This window comes from Buteo buteo, chromosome 13, assembly GCF_964188355.1.
Source record: "Buteo buteo chromosome 13, bButBut1.hap1.1, whole genome shotgun sequence".
Taxonomy (NCBI): Eukaryota; Metazoa; Chordata; class Aves; order Accipitriformes; family Accipitridae; genus Buteo; species Buteo buteo.
The window spans coordinates 31087906-31114910 of NC_134183.1; the positions used below are offsets into that span (position 1 = coordinate 31087906).

General features: G+C 40.9%; 1 protein-coding gene and 1 long non-coding RNA gene across 3 annotated transcripts in view; one reads left to right on the top strand and one right to left on the bottom strand.

The window, feature by feature from the left end:
• Positions 1-25598, top strand: part of LOC142039125 (uncharacterized) — a 133811-nt gene extending 108213 nt beyond the window's left edge. The window contains exons 5-6 of the long non-coding RNA XR_012652820.1: positions 1363-1537; positions 23749-25598. This is a non-coding gene — a long non-coding RNA (uncharacterized LOC142039125). The remainder of the gene's footprint in view (positions 1-1362; positions 1538-23748) is intronic.
• Positions 1-26805, bottom strand: part of ALDH1A2 (aldehyde dehydrogenase 1 family member A2) — a 58430-nt gene extending 31625 nt beyond the window's left edge. The window contains exons 1-3 of one of the 2 annotated variants that reach the window (XM_075045379.1): positions 26777-26805; positions 1699-1803; positions 1361-1501 (exon numbers count right to left, since the gene is read on the bottom strand). In XM_075045379.1, the coding sequence (XP_074901480.1) occupies positions 1361-1501; positions 1699-1803; positions 26777-26797 (267 nt within the window). In that variant the 5' untranslated portion in view covers positions 26798-26805. Of the gene's footprint in view, positions 1-1360; positions 1502-1698; positions 1804-25610; positions 26715-26776 lie in introns of those variants that run through there. The other variant, XM_075045378.1, reaches the window with a different exon arrangement.
• Between the last annotated feature and the right edge of the window lie 200 nt (positions 26806-27005).

The following is a 27005-nucleotide window of genomic DNA, read 5'->3' on the forward strand; positions in this document are numbered from 1 at the left end:
TCTGGAGTGTTCTGGAATGACTATGATTGTAAGAACATGTGTGTGCGTGTGTTTATGTGTCCGTCTTGTGGGTTTGTGTGTGTGTCCACATGCATGTACATATGCCTGTGTGTATTCTGGACCTAATAGCCACTGTATTTGGTCCAGATACATAAATGCTAAATTGCTTTAATCAGGAGCCAAGATAAAAATGCCTGTCAAGCTAGGTTCTGTTATGTTAATGATAACAGCTGAGAAGGGGCTCCTTGTAACCCCATATTAATGATGTGAATCCATAAAGAGAAGAATGGACATATCCCTCTTTATATAATTGATGTGAATATAAAAATTTCTCTATATGGCTGCCAAGACTCCTGCTGAGGTCTGAGATATCTATACTGTACAGCCAGTTTATTTATTGCCATCAAATAAACAAATTCTCCTCTAGGGAAGCTCATAAATTAACAAGCTAATGTCCTTATTTTTAAGTTAATATTCCTATTTTTAAAAGTATCTTATAAGCTATCCTCTTAGGGGTTCCTAAGATCATTTAGCAAAAAGAATCCAATACAATATCCTAAGATGTTGAGTAGCTTAACTCATTCTCAATAGCTGTCTAATAGAAATCGTTAAGAATGGGCAAAGTACACCCATGTGTAACACACCAACCATCAAATGAGTTTCTGTAGAGAAGAATGGAGGCCTAATTCTGCACTGACTTATATCCCCAAGAGCAATTAATGGCATTGCCTGCAGTGCAATTCAGTAAAGAACTTGGCTCTAGAAATAAAAATCAAATGACAGGCAGAGTAAACTTGATTTGCTGTGCACTTCCTTCTCCCTGTGGCGATTTTACAGTATACGCTGGTGGTAAGATGATTTAAGTGTTGACAAAGCTGGAATTAAGATGTTCACCAGCTTAGTTCAAAGCACTTGACATGCGGAAAACAACATTAACAATGCCACCGTTTAGATGGCTTCAAACGTGAGCGAAATAGTGCAGTACCCAGAATTCATGTTACCAGTTGAGTGTCACTAAGCATTTTACCTGCCATTTCATTAATATCTGCACAAATCACTTCACTCAGTCTTCCATTTTTTATTTTAGAAAAGTTACAAGCATGCAAAACAGGCATACGTCTGTCTGCACACCCATTCATTTGTCTGATGTCCAATTTAAAGCTCATTTGAGTCAATTCGAAGAATCTTGTTGACTTTTGTGAGCTTTGGATCAGGTCTTAAGTAGACAGTCAGCCATCTTAGCAATCAAGCTGAGTGTAGTTTTTAAATATAATTCATATTAATACATTTATGAACTGAGTTGCTCTCAGAATGTAAAACTGACAGGTGATTTGACTGTTAATTTTCATGTGCCACTTACAGCAAGAATTGCCCTGTCTCTTTCGACCAAGTCTGCAAGCTTATCCAAAAGATGGCCTCTTTCCGATGCATCCATTCTCCTCCAGACTGAACCTAGAGAAAAAGCAAGGCGAGCTGCCCTCACTGCTTTGTCCGTATCAATCTGTTAAGAAGGAAGAAAAAAACCAAAGGCACTGAGGTAAATGATATTACCAGGCTTATGAAATTCGCTACTGTACAACCTTAGTCACGTGATGGGTCTTGGAACTGTGATTAATAAAAGAACTGTCCAACAGTGCTATTCTGGACCTGTTGCTTTGATCTATTTATGCATTTCTACCCATTCATGGGATGTGTTACCTTGTCAGCTTCCTGGATCTCACAGATCTGCTCTCCTGTTGCTGGATTATATACTGGGAATATTCTCCCACTTTCAGAATTTTGCCACTCATTATTGATGAAAATCTAGAAAAGGAAAAAAAGTCATCAGTCCTCCTGCATGAACAAACAGTAATGTATGTAACAACAAACTCCTAGGAAAGGCTGCAGATTCTAATACAAAGAGTTGAAACTTATTTATGCCTGTGAAAATTATGGTTTTCAAGAGTTCAGGCGAAGGGTCAGCCCCTGATGTGTTTCTGTATTCTGTGGCAGTGTCACTATAGAAGCAACATCAAACTCTAAATAACTTGGTTGACATTCAGATTTGGTTCAAAAACTGTAACAAATAAACTAAAAAAAGAAATACCTGTATCAGACAAAAAGCCTTGAAACTGCTGGAGACAAGACAAGGATTTGGAGTAATCATTCAAGTCAGTAAGTAAACATTTGGTCACTGATACAACCCAGTCAAGGCTGAATAATCTCAAACATCACAGTTCTTCAATACACAGTCAGTTGATTATGGCTGCAGTGATGGCTTGCAGCACAGAATTAACTTGCTTATCTGCTTGGAACAATGGAAATTGTTAAATTCTCTCAGTGTTGACATAATTTTAATTGTCATGGGCAAACCAAATTTGAATTTTAATGGTGCTGACAACAGCTGTCTTGAGAGAGATGATGACAAATGAGTTTATTTAAAGTAGATTTTTAGTGGTAGCTGCATACATGCCAGCTATTTTCTACTGAATGACTTTCAAGAACAGGATGCAATTATTTATTAGCAAATACGAAAGAAAAACGACTGAGTGAAAGGTTTTCCAGGTATTCTGACTCTTCCTGTCCTTGAAATCTTTCTAAGAATGAAAGTGTTCAAAAATCCAGGCACCACATGGGTTCCTTGGCGTTCAGGTATCAATGTTCTTTCATTGTATTCCATGAAATACAACTTCAAATGTGTAAGGGGAGGTTCTGGCCTCATTGAAATCAATGGGAATTTTACCACTGACTTCACTGGAGGCAGGAGTTCACCCCTAGATAGAAGGAATGTTCACCACCCTTTTTTTGCATGAGGGGTTAAGCTGTGTTAATAGAGGCAGGGACCTTTCTCTGGTTAAAGCAAAGCAAAGCCCCATGCCCCATACAGATCCTATGACTGTGGATTAGTAGAAAGCCAAGGGACCCTTTGAAAGATTCAGGAGTCTTAGTTCCAGAGATACTCAGGTGGTAGAAACTGGCCTATCTTTTTAGACCGTGGCTACGGAACAAGAACGAATTATACCGGTCCAGTTTCCTCACAGAACCACCACAGACGCCAGAACAAAAATCTGTCCCACTGATTAGGCAGACTAAACATCACAAACATATCCAGACTAGTAGTTTGCCACCTCTTTAATCTTGCACTTTCTGCTGTCTTACTACCATGCAATAAAGAAGCTGTTACATTTGTACTGGTACGTGGCTCAGGTCAGCCAGATGAGTTCAGGGAGACAATGGAAGACAGTTCAAATGTAAGGATTTCACTTAAATGGTGTCAGGTTGTTGGTTCCTTTTTTGTTTGCTTTCTTTATAGCAAAGTTTGATGTGGCAAAACCAGGACAAAAAATTTACATGGTTTTCACGTGGAAATGAATGGAATGTAATACCTGTCTTTTCTAGTCAAAGAATAGTATGATATGATTATAGATCAGCTGCTGATTTTTTAGGCTTGGAATAGTACAATGAGGATAGCTGCACCAGCCTGCCAACTAAATAGTTTAAAACTTACTCTAACTCAAGTGTTCACAAGTTGTTTGATGGCAAAAAAAGCATAAGCATCAAAATGCTGGGTGTTTAAGGAAAGAGCATCACCAAAGTTTTAACATATCTGTAAGGAAGGAGGGAAGCAAGTAGAGAGCTAGTTATAAATTGATGAGAAGAAACTGAGCTGGGAAAAAACCCCAACACTGTTCTAGCAAAACAAGCAGCCAAGAGAAAATACAGTCAGAAAGCTCAAGAGGAACAGTTGCAACACCAAAGGGTATGAAATGTCCGTAAAAGAAAAGAACACGGTGAGCACACCGGTGTGCCTGTGCATTTTAAAGTAAAGAAACTGCACACTCATATTTGCACATGAATGTGCATGTGAGTTTTCTGTTACCAGACGTGAGCTTGCTCAGCCTATTCTCCAAGCCAAATGGAAGCCATTGTAGCTGTGTTCTTCTCAGCAGGGCTTATTAGCTCAGGCTCAGTGCCACGCTAACTGCAGTGACATAGCTTCTGGTTCAGAGCTGACTCATGTCCAGCTGACTGAGGACATGGGCAGAAGGAACCTGTGCCTGCCTGGAAAAGACCCTGGCAACGTAACAACTGTGCATAGAAACCAACAATTACATGTGCTTTTGCTTTTATGGGTGTGTTTCCTCATCTTCCCTGTGCCTCTAGCCTCCGCCACTTTGCTGTGTGCCCTTCCATCCATTTCAGAGTCCACCCTTTACTTCCCCCCCAGTTTCGTTTTCGTTTTCAGAGGCAGCGGAACCCAGGACCTACTGCACCATTACTCATCTATCGCTTTCTTTGCACACTGTATTTATCTTGAACCTGTTCATGTCCTTGGACTGTAAGCTCCTCAGACCATGGGTGGTGCCTTCCTGCTCAGTGATTACACTGCTTTGCAAACTGAAGTACTGGTCCCCGTTAGGTCATTTTGGAGCTAACTCAGCCAAAATAAGATAATGACAGAGTCACCAGTATGATCTCTAGTGACTAACACCATAAGCCAAAATCCTCTGGTGTATCATTGTCACTTTTTAGACTGTAAGTGAAACAAAGAATCTCTGAGATCTGTGACCTGTATGGAAGAAGGATTTTGCTGTCATCTTTTCCACTGAGTTCAGTGGAGTTAACTCCATGCTGAGCATGTGGCGGGGTGCACTGAGGAGGGAGAGGAAGGGAAAAAAGCTTGCAGCTTCAGGAGCAGATAGCCAAAGGAGATGTAAGGATGTTTGTTTCAGGTTACAGTATATACATGAACACATAGGTTCCTCATGTGATCTGTCTTGAAAGAATAAAACAGTTAGGTTGAGTACAAGAATCTGAGAAGCAGTGGCAACCACAATTCAGTACTCTTCCCTTATAGAAGTGGTCTGTTCTTTTTTAAAAAGTTTAAAAAATGTTAACTACATTCTGCTGGGATGAACACCTATCAATCATCACAGGATATGTATTTGTTCTTAAAATACATTTCACCATAGGAATAAGAAATAGCGCCTTGGACTTACAAAAGAGTGTTGCAATTCATGTTGACTGGAACTATAAGGTGTATTATTTTATTGGATGCTCCATTTATCCCACAGATTTAGAAGCAGCACAGTAATAGCAAATATTTCAGATAGGACATGGGAAGGATCTATTTGGCATAAAGTTAGAGTTGAAGGCAAGAGAAATTGCTACTGTTAATGGTTAATGTTAGTTTCTTCCTGTTCCACTTTCTATAAACAAGGTATTGCCTATACAAGCTCATTACTGTAAACTGAGCACATTTAAATTGGCAGTAAAATCAGAGCATTTACTCTAGTGCACAAATAAAGTACCTAGTCCCGTGTTTTGGAACAGTTTCAAGTCTTGAAATCCAGCAGCTGGCGGCTTTACAAGCAAAACCTTACACTTAAATAATTCACTTTTGAAAGTTTTAGGTGTTCTGTGTCAGGTAGTACCATTCAGCAGATATTCCTACCACCAAGACGCAGATTCTTTTGCAATAAATTTGCATTCACAGGGGCTTTTATAACTCTTCCAGCACTACTGACTCCAATGGCTGTTGATTAAACATATATATCCTGTACATTTAATCTGACTTTCATTATGGCCACTTCGTAAAAATGCCATGAAATGGACAAGCGATGACACATTGTAAGAACAAGGAATCCCTGCAAAGCCTCAAATTGGGTTTTTTTCTGCCTTATTTATAGTGACCATGGTAAAGGCTAACTCTAAATCAGGGAGAATATTTGACAGCAAATGTTCCTATCTATGGATTATATATAACCCATCCTAAACACCAGATGAAAAAGGGGTAACCCTAGAAAAAAGAAGGGCTTGCTTCCACGTAAATCATGCTACAAATTGGACAACACCCAGTGAGTTCATTGTTCAACCTCAATTGTGAAGGCTATTCACATTTACTATTCCCCTGGAATCAATGTTAATTAAGGCTGACTGGGGCTGTAAATCAGCCTTTGGTTTTTACAACTTAATTCAGCATTAAGCATATATATGTAAATAAAAGGTAACTGATTAACCACTTGAGTTTTCCAGGAGTTACTGAGGTAATTTGTTTTTGTTTGAGTCCTAGTGTTACCTTTTGTGATTTGCAGTAAGGAAAAGAAAAAGTACATAGTATGTCATGTATTTGCTATGCGGTATTGTGAGTAGTTAAATAATCTGGCCTGTTGGGTGCTATCAACAAAACTGCCAAAATGGAAAGAGAAGAACGCTTGAAAAATTTTGGAATCCATGAACATTCAGTTTGCCATCTACTCTCAGTAGAGCCAATAACTGCAGTAATGTCAGAGCAGGAAGAGAAAAGGCAAACCTTCCTGTTTTACTTAGGTGTCCCTGTCAGTACAGTGATTTGGCCAAGAACAAACCCAGCTGGCAAAGCAGACAATGCCTCTTGTAAAAGTGAGGAATCTGGCTGTAGCTGGCATACAGTGGTCGAAGAAGGAAACTGAATACTCTTTGTTCACCAGCAATGCCACCTAAGGCAACATGCAGAACAGGGCAGCAGCTGAGGTAGTGGGTGGGTGAGGGGTGTATGTGTGTGGGATGGGGAAGTTTCAGAGAGGACTTACAGTGTAATAGGTGCAGTTGCAGGCTCCCAGTTGCCCCTGTGAATGTGTCCTTGGAGTGTCATCATTCTCGTGAGATCTCATTGTAAAGGTCTCCTGATAATTTCCATTCCTTTCCAAATGAAAGATGGAGAGGGCATGGCATTTTCCTAAAAGAACAGGCACATCCCTCCTGGTATTGACACTAACTTCTTCCTCACACACCCATGTTCTCATAGACCTTTAGATAGAAGTTTGCAAGATAATGGTCCCACCACATATTTGCTAGGTTCAAATTCTGCCTGTGGTTAATTACATACAGCCGCTGTTGACAGAGTTCCATAGGACTAATCAAGGAAGCAATCTGACCCGTCTTACAGGGCACGTGACTGTTCAGAGCCTTTGAGATACCATATCATACAAAAAAGTATACAAAGGAAAAGTAGAATTCAAAGTTATCATGTAAAAATTCAAGTTACTTTGAGACTCTACTGACATGCAGTTGGAAGGAAATCATATATTGCATTTTGCATAACACCTGCATTTCAAAGCATTATGCACCAAGTTCAAGAGCATTTTTGGATGCTCATCAGTTTTGAAATCAAGCCAAGAGGAAATGTTTTTAGCATAAAGCAAAGCAAATTAAGCTTTGCAAATAAACAACTACAATATCTTGTTTAAGTAGCCATCTGTCCCAGTTGGCTTACTAATAATTAGCTTAATGTTATAATGAACTTAATGTTCATTTCAAACCATGCAGGTAATTGGAGTGGTAAGTATTCAAAGAGAAAGCGAGGTGTACAAAACCAGGCTGAACAATCTATCTAATCCGCAATGCAGTAGTAGCAAAATTTAAAGCAGGGAGAAAATGGATAGGATTTTGTGTTTTCATCACTACTTACCAGTGACGAAGTACAACACAACTATCTGTGTGCGGGTGTGTATAAACAGAATTAATTAAAATGCAGCACAGAACTAATACTTTCTTTGCAGCTCTTAGTTGAATGAGATTTGGTTTCGTGGCACTACACATTCCCTCTGACGTTCACCCAGGGGCTAGCCCTGGATTTGGAAAATGGAACTGTTTTTTAAATTCACTGGGGATTTCTGCATGCTCACTGCCTCTCTTTTTTGTATTGTCTTCCATTAAAACGTATAGAAAAAAAGTAATATGGGCTCCTTTAATTCATAAGAGTAATCAACACAGGTGGCAACAACGTAACTTTTCATTTCCTTTCTTGAAAATGTTCTTAAATGATGTGTGAGTGAAATGATGATCTACATTCTTAATTTGATATTGCTTAGTGGTGATGTCATCAGACATTTTCTTCAGGCTCCCCAGCTGTATAAGTAAGAACTTCAGCCAGTGGACAGACAGCGGCCTAGCATTCAGCTCTTTGGAGGTGGAATTATTTTCCCATGGATTTAATAAACAATGTTTTTGTGCTGTTGCAGCTCCAGAAATGTTTTTTGGTACAGGAAGGGGATTTTAACGTCCAAATAATAATGGCTTCCCACAGGAGATAAGGTTCTGGATGAATGGAGGAAGGAATGGGAATTTCCTAACAACTCAATTGATTTAGTAGCTGGTTATAGTTTCATTCCATCAAAGATCTTTTTTTCATATGTGACTTTCTCCTTAGAGATCCTTTGACATTAAATCTGAAAAGATGGGGGAGGGGGCATCAGATGCCAAACTACTTTATGGAAGAATTACAGCTATTCAGCCCTCAGCATCTTCTTATTGCTGGAGACATTAAGAAATACATAATGGCACTTTTTTTTGGGGGGGGGGGGGGGACGACGACACACGGGACGGGACATACAACAATTTTAGAGGCATGCAAAAAATCCAGCAGCAGCATTTCCCTTGGTAAATACTGCATAACATCACAGATACCGGGCACCTGTGCCTCAGTCTGGTCAGGAAATTTCATATCCTTTCCCATCTCAGCAACTTCATTTCCTCTTCTTTGGAAACATTTCAGGAGTCCTAATGATTAGTACAATTGTAAGGGAATGAAGTAGAAGGGATTGCCAATCAGAGGTGCAGCTTGTTTATTTTCTCAGGCTTTGTTTTCCCTCACTTTTATGGCTGTCTTGATACAATAAATCTCTCACGTTCTAGCCAGAGTGTGTTGTGGGGCACTCCTGGGAGTGACTGGAAACCAACAGCTGGCTATGGAATCAGCGAAAACCTGGTTTATAAGTAGGCACTAGGAAAGCAAAAGCCAACCCCGGCAGACTGATTGCTGACTGGCCAGCAATTGATCCGCAGTGCTGTTTTACTTTGAGAAGGGGATTGTTCACATGAACAGCAAGAGTCACTGCTCCTTGCTGGCAGTTCACAAATCATGAGTAACGGGCCACAGACTTTGGGGCCAACCTCCCCATTCTCCGTGCACAATCCTGCTTCTCAAGGCAATCCACAAATAAGCCTTGCACTGGGCAGTGCCAACGACTGCATCGCTTTCAAATGATACACCTACATAAATCAAGGCAGGCTGGCTGGCTTGAGCATACAAACAGAAATGGTTACCGTGTCGTTCATTATAGTTCAGTCACTAGAGGTCTGGTCCCACCCACAGTAAAATAAAAGGAAAAATCCAACTGGTTTCAGCGGGAGCTGAATCAGGACCCCATTGATGAAAAGGAAGCAATGGTAACAGCCTCCAGAGGGATGTTTGTACTGGGAGACAAAGCTGTTTCACTGGAAACTTGACACCTGCTCTAGAGCCTGTGAAGTCTGCTAGGGCCAAACAAAAGCAGAACATGTTAATTTTTATTTTTCTTCTTTGGCTGCTGGGTTGTCCTGGCTCCTTCCCTGACAGCCTCCCCACCTCCAAAAAAAAAAAAAAAAAAAAAAAAATTTAAAAGAAAGAAGAACTCTTTTCTAAAGCTGTGTGTGTTTGAGGGTGTTCAGGTTTTTTTAAAACTCATTTGGACCTCAGAGCCAGAAGGATAACGTCATGGCTTTTAGACATGGTCTACCATAAATGGGGGTTTCCTTCATAAACCCAAGCTTGCAATTTCATTCAAGAAATCTAGAGTCCAAACTTCAGAGTGTACTGAGAGGGTTGGAAAATTTTAAACATTTACAAACATACTACAGCAGGAGGGTCAAAAAAGTGGAATCGGAAATAAAATGCGTAAGTGAATGAGGCTGCTCTGGTTTCGCTGTCAGCACAGCAGTACGTTGAAATCTAGTAGACTTATGCTTACACAACCTGAGTCCTGTGCCAAGGGTACATGTCCAGATGAGAAGACTAGAGCGTTCAGCTTCTCTGGATGTAACTAGTAGCAAGGCCTGAGCCGATCCTACTGAAATAAAAACCAGCCCTTGACATCGGTGGACTTTGTATCAGAAGCGAAGCATTTAAAATAGGTGAATATATCAAGGTCTCAGTGACATTTCAGTGTGGAAATCATACGATCTAGCACCTAATGGCGGCATCTAATGCAGAAGCTCAGTCTCTTTCCAGTCCCTGTGGGGTGGGAGGAGAGGGAGCCGCACTCCCTCAGGGCAGCACCCGCGCCTCAGGTGGGCTCAGCCACCCCCATCTCTGCCCACCCCCCATAAGGGCCTGCCTCTCCAGTGGCTGCTGCACTGGCCCACTCATCTAGACATCTTGTTTAGGTGCCTAAAGGTGGATACAGCGAGTCCCCCACGGAGCCAGCTCACAGTATAGGTTTGGGGAATGGTACGCTAGGAAATGGGCATGACTGGGAGGAGAAATGGAGGGAATCCAGGGTCTCTGAGCAGCAAATGGAATTGGAGAAAGGGCTTGAAGCCTCCTGTCAGTCTGCTGTGAAAGTGGAATGTAACATGATTTTTTTCTCTCCTATGTCCCAAATCCCTCACACCAAATGCTTGACCTGCCTGTCTTCCTGTCTTAATTAGTCTTCTGTCTTTCTGGGAGTTGGGTCTGTTCTTTTGCAAATGGCAGCACATCAGACAGGGGAAACCTGTCATGTTTATTTTCTAAGCTGTAGGGGGCACCCATTTGAAAAAACTCCCAGCTTATCTAAACGTCTTTGTTTGTATGATTTTGAATTAGGAAGTGTGAGTAATTAGTTAAGAAGATTAAATAAGTCTTAACAACATGCGGTAGCATGCTTACTTTCCTCCTCCCCCCACCAAGTATTTCCTGCACAAAACCCAGGCTGCCAAACTGTGATGATACTCTTTTCTATTTTAGTTTCTCACTGTGCCACATGCTGATATCGCATCAGTTATTTCAATTCAGTCTCATTAAAGGGATTATTTTGTGCCTGGTTGTTCAAGAAAATTAATCTAAAGAGAAGAAACTTCAGATTGTATTGTCTGTTGAACTATACCCACCACAAACATTTTACTCCTTTTAGCTGCCTTATTAAACCTGCGGGAAGAAACTTTACTTACAGTACATAAAGGCCTTCCTCAAAGTAATTTCTACTTTTTTTCAGTTAATGAAGAATTTATCTGCTGTTAGTAGCACAATACAGGAGCAATAACACTTTCCCATAGCTCAGATAGTACTTCATGTATTCCTAAGAAACTAAGCTCCCAAGCTTTACTTATCCTTTCACTTGTGAGGCTCTCTAATTGCTGGCGAAGAACATTTACTGTCTTGCTTAACTGCATCAGAAAACATTGTTTCTGAAGCCCAGATGACTAAAAAATTAAGTATGCTGTACATTTCCACTAATAACAAAGAAAAGCCATCACTGAATGATTTGGGTAAGGATGGCAGTGTTTTTTATGGAGTATGATCCTTGATGTCACTTACTGCAACTTAAAAAAATGAAATAATGAAAGATTTCTAAAAATCCATTAAGTCAAGAGTGGAGAGGAAGGAGTATTTGTTTACAGAATCAATTATTGGCCTGTCACTGGGCTTTAATGAAGTTGTGGCTATTAAGAACTTGATCCTGGAAACCCTTTCACAAGCACTCATTTGAAATGGTGGGAATAAGGTGGGAATAAGACAAGTATTAGTCTGTATAGTTTTCCTGTGTTTTGCATCATTTGCGTGTTGCAAGTCTTCTGTGCTCATTATGCATGACCTAAAACAGTGTGATCTATTTATTTGTACATGGGAAACATGTTCTGCCATTTAAAAGAATCTAGCAGATCATCACATGTAGGTAACTGCCATTTTAAGTGTTCATCACCAGAGAGCAAGTTCTTACTTCGAAATTAGCTATGCTGCATAAATAAATACTCCTAACTGGCTTTCAGACACTACAGGCAACACAGAAAAATAAAATGGGCAAATTTATTTTGACTTAAAAGCTCTGAGAAAACTACCTTATAACTACACATGAGAAATTACTGGAATGTCAACTTCATTTGCAGTGGCCCCTTATGGCCTGATCGCCCTCCCTGGCACGATAAATCACTGGCAAGATCCTTACCTTAACACGTTTGATCTCAGCTCAGCAAGACTTGGGTTTGATGTGAAGAACTCCAGATCTGTTAGGTCAGAGACAAATAGCAGAGCCACTGACCTGCAAAGTGCTAACTCTGTATTAGACCCAAGTGAGCAGCCTTAAGCTCCTGGAAAGTTTGCCTTCACTTCTACTTTGCATCCTGAGTATTTTCAGATATTACTGTTAGCATGTTTTGCTAAATGATGCCAGTGACATTTCCTTTCATGTCATTCTGCACATACAGAATCCACAAAGTGTCAAACAAACAAATAAGCATGCAGTATGAGAAGCATTATCTTGGGTAAACTGTTAGAATTATCTGTATTTAGGGCAACATGAAGTAAGACTCAGTATTTATCAGTTTCTACTTCATTTACATAAATGACTTGCACTGGCCCTTTTCTACCTAGACCATACTTAATAATATCATAAATAATGATATTCACCAGTACACTCATTAAGGTGATCAAAAGTGCTTGTATGTACATGTCTGTACATACAGAAATTCAGACTACTCCAAAAAAAAAAAAAAAACCCAAACAATCCAGCTTGTGACATTTGCATTCAAAGTCTGAACTTTCACAAAGACCAGTTTTGTGGCCACCCAGTTTTGTGGCATTGGTTTGAAACTTCCTTATTGTCCTGGTTAAACAGTCACTTATCTCTACGATAGTAAGCAGGAGTGTTAGTCTACCAGAAAATTGGATGTTCTTAATGGGCTTTGGGGGAGAATAGCTTTGCATCATCAGCATTAAGTTAAATCACATTAAGTACCCACTTACAACATAGGGATTACCACTTATGACATCTTTGGTGGAAGCCTTTAAAACAAATTGTTGTGTTTGTTAGAAGAAGCTGTGAGATAACAATTCCCAGAAGTCTGATTTATAAACTCTCTTTGCTCTTCAAGAAGATGCAAAGGAACCCAACACCTCTCCTCTCATTCAATGCTGCAATGAAATCTCTCTGGCTGGAAATTCTTTTCAATAAAAAGTCTTGGGAAACACTGATTTATTTATTTTAGAATACTCTTCTGGAGAGAAGAAACCTTTAGCTAGATCCCCTTTCCTCAGAATTCAGTTCTGATTTCTCCTCCAGTTCTTTCTGTTGATAAGCCATCGACTTTACCTATACCAAACTGGAACAGGTCTCTCTACTTTTTAGTATTCATAAGGCTGATTGGGGAGAACTGGGCTTAAGCTGTCAAAGTAGCCTGCTGTGCTTGGATACCTGACAAATTTACACCCCAAAGTACACTGTGGTGCTAAGACTAAAATTGGATGTGAAGCGTTCTTGCAAGAGCTGATTACAGTCCCAAGCAAATAAAACACTTCAGGGTATAGCAAAATAATGCCAATATTTGAAAGAGTTTAACATTTTTATATATGACTGGCAAGCTATTCTGTATAGAGATGTAGGCCTGCATGAAAAATGAGCTCTTCTATTTACCTTTAAGTAGAAGCAGACTAATAATTTTGAGTGTGCAAATTAAAAACATGACCCTCAACTTTTGCCAAACATACAGCATTAAAAACATGGACTACGGCAAAAACAAAACCTAGCTCTACTGAGATTTCCTTAAATAAGCAAAGTACATTATAAGCCTTGTTAATAAAAAGCCTTCCTTAAAAACAAATGTTCATATAGGCAGTCCTGAGATTGCCCCCCCCCCCCCCCATTTCCTTTAAAATTCATGTTTCTTTTCTCCTTTCTAACCAAATTCCCTTTTTCTCTGCAGGAACCCCTTGTAATGATACCAGAATGTGGGCAAACCTCATTAGTCTCCCTGCTGTTTACAAGACAGGATTTATGCTCAGTGTAGTGAACACAATGACACATGATCACTAAATGGCTAAAATCACCATCAAGACTTTAATCTGTGAAATTTTTCACCCAGACATTGCAAATACTATTGGCATGTAAAGGTATGAAAAACAATATTAATTACAATGAACATATGTCACCCAATGCCCAGCTTTCTGCAAGGAGTATACCAATAACTAGCCATTTGTGAAGGTTAATTTCATGCAACCTTTGGCAGTTATCTGGTATAAGGTATGTCGCCAATTCAATCCATTAAGTAATAACTAAATTCTCCTGGGACCTAGTTGAAGTCAAATGTTGTTATTCCAGGTTCACTGCTTTTAGTCTCCCTGAAGACCATTTAGGCAAACAGCTGGAAGAGCTGACTACAAAGGTTCCCAGTCACAGGGAACCACTAGGAAAGCAGGTAAAGGCTTCTAACCAGGAAATAAGTTATCAAGGATTTGTCCTGTTGCTCCCTCAAAGAAAGAAATTAACTGAGACAGAGAGCAAGAACATGAACACATTTGTGTTTCAGCTAGATTCCAAACATTAAAAAAATTGTCTTGGCTGATGGGAGGAAGAGCTGTGCTGCACCAGTTGCAGGGCATTGTTCTGCACTGGGCTCCTGGTTGTCTTCTCAATAGCAGGGCCTGCCTTCTCTCTCCATGTTGGAGTACCTTACTAAAATAAAACCTTTGAAAAGCAAATAGAAACAATACCAGAGACAACAACCTGGACTTCCAGTACTGTCACTGCACTGCACCAATGGAAATACTCCTCCTCTGAACAGAAAAGTATAGAGGGGAGCAACACCTCAACCTCCAGCTTCATTTGAACTCATTATACAGCTGTTCCAGCAAGGAGGGCACTGCCTCCCAGACAATGCTCAAGGGAATAACAACAGAGACGACAACTGATAAAGTGACACAGAAAGCAAGCAAAGAATGCAAAGAAAGGGGTCTTTTCATCGATACTGCGTGCGTGTGTATAGGTGAGTGCACAGAAAAGTGTGCAATTAATACCAATCTAGAATTGGAGACATGCATCCACATGTAAACACTAGCTCTGAAATTCATCTGTATTTCCATCTCCCAGAATAGTACGTACAGAAAAAGAGGTTTTATCTTTTAGCAGTCTGGCTAGCTTAGCAAGAGATCCTGCCTCTGACACTGACCTACTGTCTGAGTTAGTCATGGTTACACTCCCACAAATTTAAACTCCCCCATGTGTGAAGGGGCCTTGTCACCAGTTTTACAGTGAGACTGAATCAATTAATGCTTTCTAAAAGCTTTGATGGAAGGAGCAGAATATTAACACTTGCAGTTGAGCGATGCTAGCTAAAAATGTCTTTAGTAATGTAACAAATGGATTTTAAAATCACTGTCAAAGGGTTGGACCACCAAGACTAGGTCATCATCAGCACAGCTACCCCATTTAGTGTTAGTCTGGTATCACAATTTCAGATGGGCAAGTGAGAAAGCAGAGCTTGATTCTCACCTCTCAGGAAAACTGCATCCCATAGACTTCACAAAAGACAGAAGAGGCTGTTAAGTAGCTGTGGTAAAGAAAGTGTGATAAGGACAAAAAGAGGAAGACCAACAAAACATCAAGCACTGATGGAAAAGGGGCTGAAGGCTTAGCCAGATGTCCTGAAAAACACATGTGCATGTTTCTCAAGGTCCGTGCAGGCCATTCTGGTACAGTGTTGCTGCAACCATACATCACAACTGAAGAAATTGGAGAGAATACCCCCCCCCCCCCCCTTGATTGGGAAGGGCAGGTGGTAATTTCTTGGTAGTTTCTAACTACTCAAGAATAAACTTAAACTATTTCTATTACAGCTAAAAAAAACCCCACATAAGCAAATGTAAAATGCATATGTTATGATATACTGATAAGTTTTGAAAATACCCAGTGGAATCAGGACAGTGCTTTTATGCCTGGATGCAAAGAACATTTTAAATAAATTCCAAATATGTTTCAAACAACAAAATGAAGTGGGTCTTTAAAAAAAAATAATCTATGTATCCAACTGGCAGTTACATAAATGCCTTCTCAAATCAATTTGACAGTGTAAAGAAGTATTAAAGCCAGTTTAAAGCTAATGTCTATTTTAAGGACCTTTTACCCTAGCAGAGTGGTAAATAAGAGTGAGCTGCAATGTCATATGAAGTGCTTTAGTGGCTGAGCTGAAAAGACTTTACAGGGTTTTTCAACTAACTAGATCATAATTTTCATCTAGATCATCTTATAGTTAGGACATAAAAGTTCAAGTGCCTATAAACCAGCATAAAAAAAAAAAATTTTAAGTGTGAAAATGGGTGATCCTGACTGTATCACGGAGAGGGAAAAAACTAGCATTTTTTGAGCATAAAGGGATGAGAATTATCAGAGGCATACCATGATTTCTAGCTATAAGCCATGTAGGGAGGACAGGCCAAGCTGCAGAGAGGGGGGAGTAGCTCTGTGTGCAAGGAATTGCATGGATATTGGAAGAGAAACAACACATTATGTAGACCCATGGATATAGAGGTGGTGTAGGTCATGAAGGATAATAGCAGGAGTGAAGTACTGATTTCTGAGTAAGAGCAACTGAAGTGGCACTGAAGTGGAAAAAAGAATATGAAGGCAATAAGACTGGTGCAAAACTGCACATTAGTTCAGTGAGAGCTGCATTGAGATAGTGTCTAGAGAACATAGAGTTGTCTGTATCCTAATCTAAACAACATTTGGCATAGTCCTGTCAAGGACTAAAAATTGTGTCTGAAGCCCTGAGAAATGGTTACCACATAAATAACTTCAGCTTCATTGCAGGAGAGAAACACATGAAGAAGCCCTACTCTCTGGGATACTAAACTTCAAGAAGCGGATTTTTTTTGAAAGAGGAAGTAACTTAGAAACTCCCTGCTTGAAGCTAGGAAATTAAAATCCATAGAATCAGCATGGAGGCTTAAGAATGTGAAAGAGTCAAAGAAGATTTGCATTCCGAAGGCTAGAAACGGGAAGCACAAGCAAGAAAATAAATGGGGTGGCTAAGAAGGAAGATACAAGAGGAAATGTAGGCCAAAAAAAAAGTAACAAAGTGCTAACTTTAAAAGGCTGCAAAACACAAAATAAAAATTAAAAATTGCTACTAAATATTCTGAAGAAAAATACCAAAAAGGTAACACAAATAAAACATCCAAGAGAAGCCTAAGTTAAATAAATAAGCAAATATAGGCTGTGGGAGAGGCAGTGGATTCTGAAAACAACCTGGCTATGAAAAGACATAAAAGGGAAACTGAAGATATTTCCAGAAATGGCTGCTCATTTGAGGGGGGATCTTAATTTGACTGTACCAAAGTAGATTATATTTCTGGCCAAAATTTAGTATGTGTTGTAGGGCCAAGGGAAAAAAATCCCAAATGCTAACGAATCTCAATTCTTGCAGTTTTCAAAAGCTGAGGCATCAGGAATTGCACAAAAGCCACTAAGGATATACCAGGGTGGTGGGGGCAGTGATGATGATGATGTATTAAGTGGTGTCTTTCCACTGAAGCATGAGAGAACAATGGCACAGCACAGACCTGTAAGGACCTTCCAGTTGGAGAGATCTATTTCACGCTAAATGTAGACCTGAGGTTCTGACCAGCTCTAGTCTCTTGAGGCCAAATTTAAGGCATGCTGACCTATTCACGAGAGGATAAAATCAACTTTTATATGACAGTCAAATAATACCTGTATTTACCTGAAATAGCAAATAGCTCTGCTTTGGAAATAAATCAGTCTTACTTTAGAGTGAAGCCTTTACCTGTGTAAACATGTGTGTTTGGAATTTCTGTAGGGAAAGGCACCTTCTGATAGTTTCTGAGTCAAAACTGAGGGATTTTGTGTAATCATTGCTAGATAAGAGCATGGTAAGAGGACAGTGTCTCCCTGGCATCCCCTTCCCATCCAAGTTCAGCAAAGAGGATGTAGCCTGTTCTTCTGTGCAACACTTCCTACGTCTTTGTGACTTTCCAAATGGATTTTTTGTAACTCACTTATTTTAAATAGGGGCATACTGGAAATCCACATGGAAATTAGCAAATCCTTTTTGTAACCACAACACCTGCTGTAGGCCTCTCCACAGCTGTCCCACCAGCATCCCTTCAGATTCTGAGTTCAATTCAGAGTCTTCATTACCTATGAATCCCTCACAGATTAAGGTCTATATACTCTAGTGGTCAGTGCCATCCTCATGTTTTAACCTCCAGCTGAGGTCAACTGAGATTGAGCTGAGCTTAAACATTTTCATTTGGGTCACAGAATTTGATGTGGATGGTTCTCTGCTCTGAAGTATTTTCCCACTTCAGTCCAGCAAAGCTGGGATGTATTATGTTTCAAGTCATAAGGTAAAAATCTAGTTCACTAGGCTCTCTGGGAAAGGAACTGACTTCCAAGTGAACAAGAATGAAGTCCTTTTTTTCTTTTGTCAGTTGGAGACTATTTCAGCAATGCTATTGCAGCAAGGCTTTGATGTGGCTTCACATATCATACTTTTAGTAATGAAGTGTTCCTAAAGCTTAGTTACACTGCATAACTTAAAATTGATGTGTTGCATTCATGTCACAAAGGTAGATTGCTATTAAAGGTAACAGAAAATGCTGGTCAGTAGAAATACATTTTTAGACAAATTCTGAAATACGGAACTTGGTTATTTTGGAGAAAAAACAGTTAGGTGTATGCAGTCTGAACGGGAATTTCTCTATTCATTTGAGCGAGCACAAAAGTAATGAATGATTGGGCCCTTAGATGGCAATCGGTTTTTTTAGACTTCATCTTGCTCAACATAATACTTAGTAGTAAGTCTTCACATAGCTATTTATGCACATATTTGTACTTGAGTAGGAATGCCAGCACTTGTCTGAGGATTCCTCACTAGAGGACTGCACAGAACTGCAGCTTCCTGAGGATTTTTTTTTTAAACCTTTACACATCTGTACTTATATTGATATAGCTTCCTTATAATGTTGTCTCTGTATAAATGCATTTTTTGTCGCTCATTTCTTTCAGCTGAACTAAAGTTGATGTTTTGGTTACTTGTTTCAGAGAGCAAGTTCTACTCTTTAAAAAAAAGCCACAGAGATAAAAAGTTGTGATTTTTTAGAAGTGGAGAGAATTAAACAATTTCCAAAAAATAAATAGTGAAATGTTACAGTTCAGTCTTAGGAAAGATAGCTGCAAAACTGTAAAAGAAGAAATGTGACTTTATGCAGGATCTGACTAAGAATTTATGATACGGACCACTGAACTCATCTTTTGTCATTTATCTCTGTAAACCTGTGAGATTTCTTGGAAGATAGTTAGTCAAATGAGGAGCCGAGATGAATCAGTGGATATAATTTATTTAGACTTTAAAAGGGCTTTTGATGATAAAGTCCTTAGCAAGAGGCTATTAAGGAAAGTTAGTAACCATATGGTGAAAGATAAAGTCCTGCCATGGATTAAAAAGTGGTTAAGAGATAAGATAAAAAGACTGGAAATAAATGGATAATTCTCCCTGGAAAGGGGTTAATAGCAAGATGCCCCTTCATTACTGTGACTAGCAATCGATATCTTGGTTCACCTGCTTTTGCAGATTATTAATAGTAAGGTACATAGTTTGCAGATAAAAATAATCAGAGTACTGAAGAAAATATCACTAGGGCTGAAGTTAAAAGACATTTGGGCAACTCAAGGGTAGATGAAATTTACCAAAGGTAGTAAATGCAAAGCCAAGCCTACTGGAAAGAAAGGTTCAAATTACTTTTAGATGCCGATATGTTCCCAGTAACTTGCAATGTCTATGGACAGCTTATTGAAGACAACTGTTAATGTGCATTGTAAAGAAGGGAAGAGAAACGGATACAGTGGTTCCATTGTGCCGTGCTCCCAGGAACAAAGCAGTTTATGGCAGCGAATAACTTCAAACTGGCGGAGCCCATTAAGGTCTGTGGGGAACAATTTTGCATGGACAGGGAGATGGACAAGCTAGGCAGAGATCATCAAGAACTTTTGGACTGGTGGGATTATAAAGAAAATGTGGATACATCAAGACAGAATTTAAAATGAAAATGTACCAGGATTGGTGAACTTCTGTGGGAAATGTTTCTGAAGGACAAAATGGAATGGAGAATTAAAGAGGGATTTTTTTTTGTTATAATGAAAGCGTGTGTTCAAGACACATTATCCCAACTCAATACTCCAATATTTAGAGTCAATGCCTAGAGAGCCATAGATCTTGGATCAAATCCTTGCTCTGTCTGACATCATGAGTCTGAATCCTACTTTTCCTCCGTGAGTGTCCTGCCCATGGGGCTATCAAGTTGATATCTCTCAGGCCTCACAAATACTTACAAGTGAATTATCTAACAGGAGAGAATATGAGACTCTTTCCAAGGATAGCCAAAGGTAGAAAGCATCTACAATTGGGACCTATCCACCATCAGAAAGTAGGGATCCATATTCAAGTATCTGCTCTGTTTGCTTCAGAGCAGGGGTATGAATTTGGCTGCTCCTCAGCTTGGGCAAGTGCTCTGATTATTAGTGACCTTCTGGTTTTGGTGTGCAAATAAATACATGCATCTTTTGTATTGGAATACTTGAAATCATAACATTTTTTTGCAAAGATAAGAAAAACACTAATTGCATAGCTCTTGTCTTTCAGTATTATCTGACCTTACAGACTGCACAAAGAGAAGAAAATTTCCCCCTAGCCAGAAATATAGTATTGTACAGCTTGATGTGTTAAACCAGTCTGCATTTTCCCTTAAGATTCAATCTTTCCCTAAAAATTCAGCACAGTAAGAAGTTGCTGCTACAATAGTTACCTAATTAGTAATACAGTAGTTATCTGCAGTAGTTATCTAGTTGTTGCCAGTTTCAGCCTGGTAATTTCTGTATTTTTAATGCTCTTGAATTAACATTGTTATAGCAGCTGTATTGGAGTAAGCAAAGGCAGGGAAGTGGATACTCATAAGACTACCATTGTTTCTTGATCCCTCATGCAAAACCTGGGTAAATTGGATTTGTGCAGAAGACCTCAAAGGTTTGGGAGGAAAGAAAGAATCCTATATTCAGGCTGTTAATTGAAAAGAAGTGCATAAATAGTTTGCAATTGCTATATGGGTTGATGAATTATAATACTAACCACAAAGTATGAACACACTAGAAGAGAATTCAAACCGTAGATATAAACAACTGTAAATCTAAATAAAGTATATACGGTAAAACTTCATATACGACGATACAGAGGAACATATCTAGTGTCAGCATCAGATGCTGAAGTGTTCCACAAAGGAGAAAAGTAGCTGTTCTATTTGTCTACGCCTCATGCAAACATCTCTAATTCTCTGTGCCTCATCTTTTGTAACTGGACAGCGCTCAACTGAGCTGACCCAAAAGGCTAGCTGATTTCTTAAAGTATCAGTCACTGAATCTGATTTCAAAAGGCATTAGTGAGCTCATTCAGGGAAAGATGGGTGGAAAATAGTATGTATTCATCACTTACCTGAGTTTTGCCAAAGCTTGTCTTCAGTTCAAAAAAAATGTCAAGTATTCTGCATATTATTCTAAATAAAATAGATTTCCTGCCTCCTATCTTAATGTCAGTCTAGAATTTTATCTGGAAAATACGTGCTGGAAATTGTGGTGAAAAGAATTTATAACAGTGTTCTGCAGCATTCATTTCTGGGCAGTGCCAAGAAAGCATAATGGGAATGAAAATACAGAAACCGAGTAACAAAACACTTCACAACCAAATGCTTATCATATGAGAATTTGAAATGTATTTATTAGTTCTTGTCTACCCAGAAGCAGTTTGCCTAGACTTAACACAAACTGCTGTATAGAGTTTTCTGTTGCAGTGCTGGGCAGTTTATCTGGTCTGTGTTTAGAAACTGACCTGATTTTAGCCTATGGTGTAAGAGTAGAGGCAAACCCCTTTTATACAGGACAAAAAAATATGGTTGTCAGCCAATTTACAGGCTATTACTACAGAAACATTTCTGTACCTCTTCACCTCCACTTCACCCCTTTAGAGCACCTCTTTATAAAAAGCTTTCAAAACCACAATTCTTCAACTTTTCCTTATGCTAAAGTTCTTCAACTCTTTCTCAGACTTAAATCAGTTGGCAAGCAAGAAACAAAACATCCAGCTGGATTAGTGTCCCCAACATGATGCAAACTTGAGAATGTCTGTTCACTCGGTTATACAATGTAGTGAGAGAGGCAGGACAGGACAGAATCCTAGGGTCCTCATTTTATACCAAGCTGTCTTTTAAAGTCAACATGAGTTACTAGAACCACTATGAAAATACTTTGTAAAGCAGATTTGATTATGGCATAACGAAGGATAGCCACGCCCTTTAGAAACACCTTTAGCCCCTCAAATGGAGGTAGCAGGAGGAAAAAACTGCAAAGGGCTCACTCTGTTGGGCTGATTCCACGTCTACTGTCAGATACTTGGGAGACGCTCAAGTCTCAGGAGGGAGAACAGATTTTGTAAGAGCATGAAAGAGGGAGGCATCAATATAGTACTAAGCTGAGAACCCTCTGATCACCCTCAGAAGCTATCAGGTTCTCAGAGCCATCAAACACGGGGGTGGTGCTTCCTGTATAAAACATGCTAATAACGTGCCCTTACGGGATGTCATACTATGGCTTATCTCGCACATCTGATATTTCTGGAGCAGCCCATTCTGGGAGAGTTTCTGGCATAAAGTTGACCTTTGTAGAAGTATGACTTGTTGCCAGGGAGAGAGCTGGATCTCCTTCCTACCTACGTGCTCACTTATAGAGGGAGCATAGCACCGCCAACACGTTCCTGACAAGTCTGAGGAGGGCTTGCTGTGCCACAGGGCTGTAGAATAACTTAATTCTATGCAATACTGGAAGATCCCCTGTTCTGCAGATGCAATCCGTCCCCAAATGTTAATAAGTAGAGAATTAAAGAGTCATCACAATGAAAAGAGAGAGAATCTTGCATGTAGCAGTTTTAGTACTTGCTAGCCACGCAACAAAACTTAACCCTGTGTGCTTGAAAACTCATCGGCATGTCTGGTTCACATCCTGTTCATCAATTCTTATTACACACATCTAAACCACTTTATTTTTCACAGAGACCATGCCAAGGTATTAAAAAGCTGGGAAAAATATTTCTAATAGCTGGTTTTTTTAAAGAAGCATAGGCTGACTCCCAACATTGAAGTCACAATAGATACGGCTGCACATCTTACATGAAAACATGGCATCGTGTAATTTTCATCACTAAATATTATCTTTTCTGACCAGTGAAAAACAACATTGCCTCAGTGTGCTACATCAGGTGTACAGATCAGAAGGACTTAACACACGGTTTTCTGCTCACTTCAGTAAACTTACCAGAGAAATATTTCACAAGTTTCAGTAATTCTGCTAAATAATCAAATACATGAAAATTACGTGGGTAGTATCTGTTTCATCTATGTTCTTAGAAGGAACTTTCATAGTAATTCCAAGGATAATCAAGTGTTTTAAAGATTAATGAATAATAACTTTATTTTTTTCTGGTACATATTACAAATCCTTAACAAATCGTGTTTAGGGATTCCTGGAATTTTAGCATATTCTATCCTAACAAAACTGTCTATTTCCCAATTAACTCCTAAATGGTTAAGATTTTACATTCAGAGACAGCTGTAATAAAGAGTTCAAGAATTCTGTGTCCTGGTTGGGTATTTAAAATTCTCAGCTAACAAGCAGGAGAGAGGATGCTAGGAATGCTTACAGATGTCTGATTTTACAAGGTTTGGGGTTGGTTTTGGGTTGGTTTTGGTTGGTTTTGTTTGTTTGTTTGTTTGGTTTGTTTTTTTTTTTTTTTTTTTTGCCAAAGTGCTTTAGTCTGATGTTATTTATTGTGTATGGAAGTTGTTTGTCATCTACGACATGAAGCGACCATTCCCCCAAAAGAAAGAATCAAGTTACAATCCATTATTTCATTTTTGATTGTTTTTCTTTGTAATAGGTGGGAAAGTAGATCCTGGATAAAAGTCCTGCCCAAGACAAGACTCCAAGCTGAAGACTCCAATTATCTATAAATCACTTGTATTTCCTGCAGAGAAAGAGAAAAAGGAGGGAAAAGCGAGACAGACAGAGACAGAGGATATGCCAAGTGAAATACTCAATACCTGTCCTAAACCAAATTTCTCTCAAAAGCAACCAGGAGTTATCCAATATCTGAAAACCAAGCTTAGAAGAAACATGCTGCTGTTGTTTTTGGCTTAATATTGAAATAAAATAACTTTCTTTTACTTGTTCCATTAGTATAAAATGTGTAACATCTTACATATTTCTGAGAAGACGGCACTATATATTCTGAACGATTAGAAGTTACTATCCAGCTTACAGTTCTCACAGATAGGAAGATATGACTGCTGATGACTGTTACCTTTTCCAAAGATTTTTAGAACCAATTCTCTAGTTTTAGAACAGAGAAACACAAGTATACTTACTATGGAAACTGACTGGGATACTACTCTCAAGTATTATCCACTGAACATGCATGAAGCATATTTTACACCGAAACCAGCAATAAACAAAATTCATGCCAAATACTATTTGCACAGTATGATTGCTCCCAAAGTGTAACACCGCACAACCCCAAATAACTATATTCCTTATTTATTTAAACTATTTTCAAATAAATTATATGCAAGAAACCGTATGCATCTTTTAATTTGCATATTGCAGTTTGCATTAAACTATAATGAAATCTAAAATAGTTGACTTCCCTCTGAAACATTCTTTTGGAACATGGAATTGCTGTAACAAATTAGAGGACAAATTAGTTCTGGCACCCACTTAAAAAAGAGAAAAGATGAAAAGCTTTTAAAGTGGTGATATGGAGGAAAAAATTACACTGCATTGGCCAAAATGAGTTTCCTATCAGCTTTAAAGCTCCTGAAGTTATATTTCCAGTAGATAAAAATGTTATCACCTTTTTCCAGTACTGATGTGCTTATTTTCCTATTAAGTTACTCGGTAATTAGAAACAAAGTCTGACACATTGTAATCTGTTTATACAATACATTTGAAACTTCTCCAACAAAAATGAAAACATTCTTTAACTAAAGATGCAAAGATTCAAGACATATAAACGAATTTAAAAATTCAAATTGAATTTACAAACAAATGACTGTTCTTAAAGCCCATTTTAATCAACAAAAACAATTTAGTCCCATAATCTACCACAGAAAACCAGCAGATTTTTCTACATCGACCCAATGGGTTTGTTCTTAACCCTCTCTTTATGAAAATTAGTCTTTAAAGGTTAGTAGGAAAAAATACGCCCTCTTGCAGTATTGTTCAAGGGTATATTCAAGTATCACGGAAGTTAGTAGAGAGACCTGTTTCAGTGCTGTAACAACCTGGTAGTATTAAGAGCCCTCCAGGAACTATAAAAGAGTCCCTTGGGCACACAAGGTAATTCAAGAAAGAAAACACTTTTATTTTCTGATTGAGATATACATGTATGTATAGTAACCTCCTCAGAAGTACATCAAAAGCAACTGAAACATATTAAAGAGGTACTGATTTTGCACTGAAGATAAAGCCCAACACCTCTGTAGAAAATACTACATTTAAAGAGAAGCGCAAAGCCAGTCCCAGCAGATCTAATTTGCTTTTCTATTATCCTGTGGTTTTTCAGATGATTACAGGGCTAAAAATCCGTTTCCTTTATTACAGACTCAAGGCAGTCTTTCAGTAGTTTTTTTTCATCTCTACACTCAAGTTGGGTATGGCAGAATGAAAGTGATTTTAAGCAAAATCCCTCCTTTGGAGGGACAGCCATGAATTTCCCTGCCAGAACAAACGAACACAACTTACCTTGGTGTATTTGATTTCAAGGTTGAGAGTGGGAGAAGGCAGCAGATGCAGAGATGCCATCAGAGCTGCAGGATCTGCCTTCACCTCCCCTGGCATCTCGATTTTACTGGACGTCATAGTCTTGGGGGGTTTTATAGTACCACCGAGCCCCCCGCTCTGACCTGATGTCGTGTTGTGTTTTGGGTTGGTTCCCCCCCCCCCCCCACCTCCAAAGACCAGCGCTGAAGACGTTGCTCTCGTCCTCTGTATATAGGCAGGTGTCAAGCCGGGTCTCTTCTTATTGGACATGGGGGCAGAGGCAGGGGGGCAGGTCCATCCTACCTAGGGCGATAGCGGCACAGCCCCGCTCACTCGCGCGGCGCAGCCGCGGCGCCCCACCGGGCGCCCCCCCCCCGCCCCGGCCCGGCCCGGGCGCCGGGGAATCCCCCGCCGCCCCGCGGGGGGACGGAGCTCCCGGGCGCGGGTCGCTGCCTCCCGCCCGAGGAGCGGATCTGGGGAACCCGGTCGGCGCCGGCGGGGGAGCGGGGGGTCACTGAAACTGCCGCGTTCCCCCTCGTCTCCCCCGGGCCGGGCGGGGGCCGGCGGGCCGGGAGGCGCCGCGTCCGGGAGAGCCCGGCCCCGGCCCCGGCCCCGCGCCGCCCCGGCCGGGGCATCCCGCGAGGAGCCCCGGCCGCGGCGCGGGGGGGGGAGGGTGGGCCGCACTCGGGAAGCCCCGGCGAGGCAGGGAGGAGCGCGGGGGACGGCGACCGGCCAGCGGCATCGCCTCGGAGCGCGGCCCCGGGGCGGCCGGCTCCCCCTCGGTCGCGGAGCCGCCGCGCAGCCGGCGGGCGGCCCCTCAGGGGTCCCGGGCCGAGGCGCGGTGAGGGCACGGGGCCGCCCCGCAGCGCGGCCGCTGGGCCGGCGGGGCGAAGCCTCCGCCTCCGGGGCGGCGTGTCCGTCCCCGCTCCCCGGCCATCCACCGCCGCCCGCTACTTTCCCTGCGCGGCCCGCTCTCCCGGCCGGGGGCTCCGCGCAGCACCTGGCGGCCGCCACCGGGCGCTCTATGCGGGGCGCCCGCCGCTCCCCGGACCGCGCCTCGCTTTTATTTTTGCGGCAACTGACATCCAAGTCGTTGCGCGTCCCCGGCGACGGCTGCGCGGAAGACACCCCCCCCCCGCCGCCCCTACCTGCCGCCCCGGCGGCGCCATCCCCGTCCGCCTGCTGCCACCTGCCGGCCGCGCGCCCGCCGCCGCCCGCCGCTACGGCAGGGGGCCCCCGCCGCCCGCCCCGCGCCTCGCTCCGACGCCCCGCGGCGTCTCCTCCCGCCCGGGGCGGCGTTCCTCGGCTCCGTCCCCGTCGGGCGCCCAGGCCCCAGCTCTCCAGCAGGCCGGCGGTGCTGGGCGTGCTCCTCGCCCT